Source organism: Centroberyx affinis, unplaced genomic scaffold (assembly GCF_046629955.1).
Source record: "Centroberyx affinis isolate AG114_WGS23_722 - 3 ecotype Tasmania unplaced genomic scaffold, CSIRO-AGI_Caff_v1 ptg005718l_1, whole genome shotgun sequence".
In the NCBI taxonomy this organism is placed as follows: Eukaryota; Metazoa; Chordata; class Actinopteri; order Beryciformes; family Berycidae; genus Centroberyx; species Centroberyx affinis.
This window is the reverse complement of record NW_027282889.1, coordinates 11,571-19,992: the sequence shown is the minus strand read 5'-3', so window position 1 is coordinate 19,992 and position 8,422 is coordinate 11,571. Positions and strand designations below refer to the sequence as shown.

General features: G+C 40.4%; 1 protein-coding gene across 1 annotated transcript; it reads left to right on the top strand.

Moving 5' to 3' along the window:
- The first annotated feature begins 3,241 nt into the window (after positions 1-3,241).
- LOC139667710 (C-reactive protein-like) lies at positions 3,242-5,292 on the top strand. The gene is made up of 2 exons (XM_071547205.1): positions 3,242-3,299; positions 4,664-5,292. The coding sequence occupies exons 1-2, from the start codon at positions 3,242-3,244 to the stop codon at positions 5,290-5,292; spliced, it is 687 nt and encodes a 228-aa protein (XP_071403306.1).
- The last annotated feature ends 3,130 nt before the right edge of the window (positions 5,293-8,422 follow it).

Below are 8,422 nucleotides of genomic sequence, written 5' to 3'. Positions count from 1 at the left end.
TAAGTTTTAAAAACAAGTTTATTTCTCGCATTTGCAGACAACCAGGAAGCAGCGGTTCACCGAAATGCTCCTGGCCAATCAGAAAGAGAGCTGCCGGCTCAACCATAACTTACAGCCAATCACAGGCGAGAGTTCTTGTAAAACCAGTTTCAACGGGGAAACCACAGTTACTAGGTTATTGTCCGTCATGTGATGAATCTGTCACATGATAATATTTCAGAAAAGGGGAAAGTGGCTTGAAATTAGGTCTGCAGGATGATAATCACATGATCATGCAATATAAAACATCAGGTGAAACTTTCACCTTGCTGAATCATTTTATGTTCTGTCCTCCAGGGCAGATGGTTAACTTATTTGTTTGTAAAAGGATTTAGGCTATCTTTGTATCCCCAGGGCAAACCGAAATGAATGTTTGTAGAGCAAGAGTTTGCGGTTAAGATTTAAAATAGGCTGTTGTAGTTACTGTTGATGGGTTGTTTGGCTCATATGTAATGTAATTGATCAATTAGCCAAAGCCTCCAATTCACAAATTCCCTTTGTTTCAATAGTGGAGCATGTGAACACTTTTGCTCCAAACTGATACTGAACTGAAAAAAAGTGACAAGTTTGATAGCACAAAATGAAAACAACATGTTACCCTAAACAGAGTAGGCTATGCAATAATGTAAGTACTTGGTTATCAGAAATTGCAACATTTTTACAGAATGGATCTTTTCGCCCAATACATTTCTCAATGTCATCTCAAAAACAACCCAACAAGAATTTACACACTGATAAAAAAAAACAAGGAAGAGAGGCCGAGTGCTGCAAAAAGGACTGACATTTCACAGTGACCAAAAAGTGCAAAACCACAAAAAGTGCACAACAGAAAACGTTTCAGTTGTAATTCATGACCATCACTTTTTTTCATGTCATGTCTTCATCAGATCAGATACTTATTCCTGGCTTTTTGCTAACAATCTTTTAACCACTATTTTTTTAATGCCGTTATCTCGCGATAACAAAGCTTGTTTTCTCGAGATAACGGGTTAATTTATCTCGTTATCTCGAGAAAACAAGACACAATGCAATTTCTGCCTGTGTTAGACCTTGACTGAAGTACAGTCTGATGCGTTGATCAATAATGGGTACTCCTTGATCTGACATTTTCAGCTTAAATCAGTTGTTACAGTTGTCAAGACGCCATCTATGCATGCTGGCATGGCACTCCTGATCTCTGATAAACATAAGTAATAGGAGGAAACAACATTTTGTTTTTTCGTGATAACGGGTTATCTCGTTATCTCGAGATAACAAAGCTTGTTTTCTCGAGATAACGAGATAATTAACTTGTGATCTCGAGATAACAGCATTAGAAAAAACATTTGCTAGCACGGCAGTTCTCGGCTTCAGTAGTAAATGAATAGCAAGGGAAAGCAACTTTATTTTTATTGTAAAACTTAGAAGGCATTTTATCCGAATGCCATGACAGTGTGGCCTAGAGGTGTCAGACATGCTGCTGAAGTTAAGTGTTCAGTAATGTTTTTTGTAAATCAATTCTTCATTTAAAGGCCTAATATAGGCTACCCTAGAGTTTCCCCTACGATTGAATATCTGATGGATCTTAAGGAGCTGCTAAACCCTAAAGTAGTTTCATCAGTATGGGTTTCATTGGAGAGTTGTAGTGTCCCATGGTCTAAATGCTGTTCCAGAGCCAGTACTGCCAGTTCCAGCACTATTTATCTAGTGTCTGCAAGTTTTTGAGCCTCTATTCATACAGAATCCTTCATTTATAGGATTACATGCTCCTCTATGGCAGGGGCGTGTCTAGGGGGTGGCCAGAGGTGGAACTGGCCACCCCTGAAATCTGATTGCCCACCCCTGGTGCCACCCCAAAATCCTGAGTTATGACTGGCTGATGGCCATGTTAGAGGCGGGACCATCAAGCCAGTTCATTTCTTTTTCCAAAACTACGCTCCTTGAGTTCCAAGAAACACGCCAAGGGGAGCAAAGAGAAAACCAAATTAGGGATCAATGTGAACAAAACACTATGTCTGACCAAACGGAATGCAACACGCACCTGAAGATAAAGACCAAGAAGTAATGTTAGTAGCATACATTTTTTTTATATGCCTACAGTTGACAGTGATGCCTGATAATTGTGGTTGTTTTCAACTTGGGCCTTGTATGGAAGAGGATTAGGGCCACATGTGAAAAATGTATTTAAATTCTGAGATTAATCTCAGATTTCTGAGAATAAAGTCAGAATTCTGAGTTTAAAGTCAGAATTCTGACTCAGAAATTCAGAATTCTGACCTGGGACCTGCCTACCTCCTTCCTAAATGCACCTGTGCCACCCCAGTCAAAATGCCCTGGACAGACCACTGCTCTATGGGTTGAGAAACATCTACAATCCTTGGGCTCGTGAAACCCTTTCAAAATCCATTGGATAAACTCAAAGAGCTCAAGACAAATTTTCCTAGTTTCAGATAAGTTGATATTTTGGAGATGCAAAGTTTTCATCTGACATCAACAAAAACTTGTTCATTTTGATGTGAATCTTATTTGTAGGACCTACAAAAATGTGAATGTTGGCAGTGGCACAATAGAAAAAAGAAAGATAAATATGGGTACCAGTTCCTGTGTGAAGGAGTGAAGTTCTCAAAGATGTAAGACACTTATTTATTGAATTTGACAAAAGTAAAAAAAAGTCCAAATTGGATCTAGTTGTTTTTATCATTATAATGGAGTGCAAAGAATCAAGCAAAAAGTGCTAGAAATCTATTTGGAAGCCATATCTGGATCACATCAGGAAGCATTAATGATCAATGCTCCCTGTAAGTTGATAGTTTGGTGATCTAGGTCTAATAATGTATCACATGAACAATCACTCCATTTTATCCCCAGAAACTGTGTCAATATAACCTGGTTTGGAAGTGAAATGATATTAGATGCAGGGACTTTGCCACATCTTAGGGTTTAGTAAACGGACGCCCTCACTTTGTTTATGATACTCTCTGAGCCTTGACAATGAATCAATAGGCAATACGAGGTCATAGGAGTGGAATCAGCTCCTTTGCAATTGGTCAGAAAGCTTTCCACCCCTTTTAAAACCTATACATATTAGCAAGAAACAAGAGGGCAACAGACAACCGGCACGATTTGGGAGTTACATGGGAATTTCTCAAACATTTTAGTGGCGTTAAGAGTATTTGGACCGGTTGGACAGCTTGTTGCCGTGCAGTAGCTCAAGTGACAGGAGATGGAGAGGCTGCTGGTGTTCCTGGCCTTGCTCTGTGGAGGCCATGCTGAACGTCAAGGTGAGACTTCCCAGGACACAACAGCTGATAGCGTTCTCATGTCTTGAAAATCTGTTTTTTGTCACACATCCAGACTATATGGGAAGCTCATGAATTGGCCATACGGACCTTTATAATTGTTTAGTATTGTGAAGGCATCAGTCCTATCAAAATTCCTGTTCCTTTCATTCCTATTTTGTCTGTTCTTGTGGAAAATACACAAAAAAAGAGACACAATATGTCAAAAATGATTAAGAGATCTAAATGATGATTGTATATTTTGACAATATCTTTGAATGAGCACTTTGTATCTGTTTGGAAGCAAGAGATGTTTGAGAGTGTGCTGCATTAGAATTTTAGTATCTAGTATCACATCTCCATTGAAGCCTTTGGCACTAAAAACAGCTCTTCAAATATTGATAATGTTGTGTCCTCTGAACTTTTGTCCTGTGTTACCTCATATATTGCTAAATGTGTCAACAGTACAGACTTTATAAAGGTATAAGCAAACATAGGGATGTGGAAATAAGGGAGATTCGATTTTTCAGCTGGTCCCAGTAAAAGTCACACAGCCATACACAAAGATAATTTTCACTGAGTGAAACACCTCTGTGTGTCCAGTATTTATTTATTAGCTATGCTATGGTCAATGCTAATGCTTTAGCACACTGTACACTATACAGTATGTAGCCTACATACATTAACCACTGAACACACAGAAGGGAAACTGCTACCAAGAGTAGAAGTAACAAATTATATTAACTCTTGTTCCTGTAATTCAGTAGCTTTTTGTGTACTTTGTGTGGTTGAAGTCATTAATTTCACTTCTACTTCAGCATGTTTTCACAGCAGTGTTGTACTTTCCAACATTTTAAACCACATCCACAAAGTACAAATTTTGTTGGCTGTCCATGAGCATTGCATCAGAAACTGGCCAAACGTAAATTGCATCTGCATGCAAACGTGCTACAGCTAAAGTTACCTGCCTGCTAAAGTTAACTAAATGTAACGTTAAATGACTCAAACCCATCCATCCAGCTACAGTGTTTTTGGTTTGTGTTAGCCTGGTTATTGTTTAGCTAGTCTCTTAGCCTTGCTAGCTAGCTGGAGAGCTAATAGCTAAAGAAAGAGAATAATGGGGATAAACATGATCATTTATTAAAAATCACAGATCGAATAATGATGATGAATTTCAGAATTCGATTTTTATCATGCTCAACATTTATCTCATCACATTTATCTTAGCAGTTTGAATAGTTAGTATTGAACTCTCTGCTTTTGTTTTTGTTTTTTTGCATTTCATAGGAAGTGTTTGTGTATTTTCACAGTAGGCTATACACTTGTTCCCATCCTAATGTTCATCATCTCTTAATAATCCTTTGCAGATCTCTCAGACAGTGTTTTCACCTTCCCACTGGCCACAGGGACGTCCTATGTTAAACTCACTGCCAATGTTACCCAGCCCATCGCTGCCATGACCGTGTGCCTGAGGTTTCACTCTGAACTGACCCGCGGCCAGTCTCTTTTCTCCCTGGCGACCCCGAACTCCCCCAACGCTCTGTGGCTGTACAAACCCTCCGTCGGGGTGTACAGGGTGTACGTCAGAGCAACCTCCCTCGATATCGGCGGGCAGCCGGACACCACCGACGAGTGGAACTCGGTTTGCTGGACCTGGGACTCCGCCAGTGGCTTGACCGCAGTGTGGGTCAACGGCAAACGCAGCGCCCGGAAGGTGCTGAAGCGCGGTGTCACTGTAAGCGGCGCGCCCAGTATAGTTCTGGGTCAAGATCAAGACACTTACGGTGGAGGTTTTCAGGAGGGTGAGTCCTTCGTAGGGGACATCACAGACGTCCACGTCTGGGACAGCGTCATCTCTCCCTGTGAAATCAGGTTCTACATGGAGGGCAATGCCTTCGCTCATGGGAACATTATCAACTGGAAAGACCTGCAGTACACCCCCACTGGCACTGTCCATGTGGAGAAGAGTGACTTTGATAAACTGTCATGCTATTAAGTTGTTAAGACTGCAGTGTATTAGCTGCTGTCTGAGATTAGCTTGCTACAAGGAGTAGGAATCTAAACCAGATGTTAGTTCATCAAACAAATATTCAGTATTAAACACACTATTGTGTAATTAATTGAAATTGGTCCCTAATTTGAGGGATATTAGTCCTGGAATCCCAATAAAACTCATCTAACACCCATGATTTCAGCATTAAGGGGTTAACAGTGAATCCTGCCTTCAAATCAACTGCTGTTGCAATAACTGAATGTAATGTTTCAAATATTAGTTGGCAGGTACTATCTGCCAGTCTATGCATGTTTCCACATGTGCCTGTGTTTGAATCTGGTCTGTACATAATAGGAGAATGACTTCAAAACGTAATTTACCAACAAAAAAGAGAGCCATATTGATGTGATCTAGGGATTCAGTGTAATTGGTGAAGATGGTGAAGAAACAATAAAAAATTTACTTTAACTGTCTTTGTTTTGAGATGTGGCAATACAGATAAGAGTAATATACAATCTCAGATCTAAAACCATTCAATGCTTGGGGTGCAGCTCAGTTGCTGGCATTGCTACCAATCCCTGTCAGTATTACAAGAGTCATCGGTTCTTACCAAACAAGGTCTTGATTCATTTGGTTTCTTTACCTGCTTACTCCTTTTCAGGGTCACAGGGTGCTGCTGGGAGCTATCCCAGCATGCACTGCATTGGTCCCTGGACAGGTCACCAGTCCATCACAGGCGCTAACACAGATAGAAAGACACTCACATTCATACCTATGAACAGTTTACAGTCTCCAATCCATCTGACTTGCAAGAGGAAACCCAGGAGAACATGAAACCTCCACACAGAAAGGATGGAGAATCAAACCTGCAACCTTCTTGCTGTGAGGCGACAGTGTGAACCACTGAGACACCACTCTGCCATTACATTATTACATTTCAGAACAGCCATAATTTAAAAAAGGCAGTGCTGAAGTACTCTTTTGGGTTTTGTGAGGGAGAAGAATCTGCTCCCTCAACTGTCAGGTGAACAGCCCTCACACATTCATTGAACACACTTTATGTTTGTACAGTGTGTGTAGGTTAATAATTATTATGGTTTGACTTTGCTATTCTTTAAGTGTTTCTCTACTGGAAGGGGCCCATTTCAGTTGAGCAATCCACTTTATTTGGTCATGTAGGTTCATGGGACTGTTTTCTGTGTATGGTTGTGGCTTATTTCTAACCTTGTTCTCCTTTCAGGTACACTTCCTGGTTGAGGCCCAGATGAGTGGCAGTGTAATCACCCCAGTGCGCAATGTGAGAATGCTGCTGCTGATTAACCTCATTGGACTATACCAAGTGGACTGAATTGGGAGGGAGGTTGGAATGGGTTTGCTTTATGTAGTTTCTTTTCTTTTATTCTTCCTATGCAGGCAATTGGGTATGTACTGCCTGTGATTAGATATTGAAAACAATGGTGATAATAATGTTGATATTAGGCCAGTACCTGTGAAATGACTGTTTAGCTGTTAACTGAAACTCCCCTGCAGCTAAAGGTAATAGAACAGTCCGGAGAGTATTTAAGCCTAGCATTTGGATAAGGGCAGTCTCTTGGCTGGGGCTAGGGGGACCCCTAACATCTGGGTTTGTCCATTCTGTTCTTGTTTGCCAAGAACATTCGTTTGTTCTTGATTCGTTTGCCATAAACACGTGATCAATGACGTCCGAAGCTTCATTCAGCACACAACCACGTGACCCCTTTGGTACCCGATTCAAAGGAAGTAAATCTCCGGCGTGGACTTCGTGGGTAGTTGAAGGAGTTTGTGGTGTCGGTCGTTGTGAGATGGTGAGTGTTTGATAATTTAGATTTTTGGCAGAGATGGAACCAGCAAGGAGAAGAGGGCGTTCTGCAGTTTGGGAACATTTTTCAGTTGATATCAACAAATAAGGTAGGTTGTGTACGGAAAAAAATATTATATTAATAATGTGTAAAAGTCCAGCCTAACCTACATCCTATTTGCCTATCCTGTACAATAACAACACCTCGTCAATGCTGAGGCATTTTCGTGCTAAGCATGAGAACGTCCCTTCAGGAAGTCCACCTATAGTCGCAAGCAGCCAAGGTAGTACAACTGTCATTCATTCATTGGTTTACAAGTTGCCTATTTCTCTCTTTCTCTCTCTTGGTGGTGTGTAGCTGATAGCATTCTTGATATTATCAAGGTATCTTCATAAAAACAGGGGAACAAATTAAACTGTGTATAAACATGTTATATTATATGTATTAGTCTGTATTAGGCTATGTGTTGTATTCATATGCTTTTCTTGTGTTGAAGGGACCAGAAAACAAATGATTGAGGCCTTGGTGAACATGATTGTGAAGGATTCACAGCCCTTCACCACTGTGGACTCTTTATACATGACTTTGATTTTAATAATTTTCTATTCTTATTTACTTTTGTATTTTATGTCTAAAAAAACTGTCTTGAAAGTGTCTCTTACTTTGTCAGTGTCTGCGCTATGTTATGTTTTTATGTTGCACCAGAGACTGGCGAACAAGACATTTTGTTATACTGGACTGGTATGACAATAAATTGAATTGAAATTGAATTGCTGGATTTAAGGAGCTTGTAGATATCTTGGACCCAACCTACATTTTCCCACCTAGAAAAGCATTGAAAGGCATGGTGGAAGAAAAATTCAACGAGGCAAAGGAGAAGGCAAAGGAAGAAGTGCAGAAGGCTACAACAGTCAGTCTTACATCCGACATGTGGACATCCATACATACTGTATGGATGCATACTTAGCAGTGACATGTCATTTTATAAATTAAAAAGATGAACTATCAACTGTATTACTGGGAGTGGGACAATTCTCCAAATCTCATTCTGCAGAAAACATAGCTGAAGTGAAGACAGCTTTGATGGAGGAATGGGGCATTCAAAACAAGGTAAGGTGCCTTGTAACTGATGCGGCACCTAATATGATAGCATGTGCCAGCATCTTAACAATGAGACCCACAAACCTGCATTGCACATGCACTGAATTTGGTTGTGAAGAAAGCAATAGATCAGACACCTGGGCTGGAGGGTATTAGATCCAAGGTTAGAAAGATAGTTGGCTACTTCCGATCAAGTACAACTGCTGAGGAAA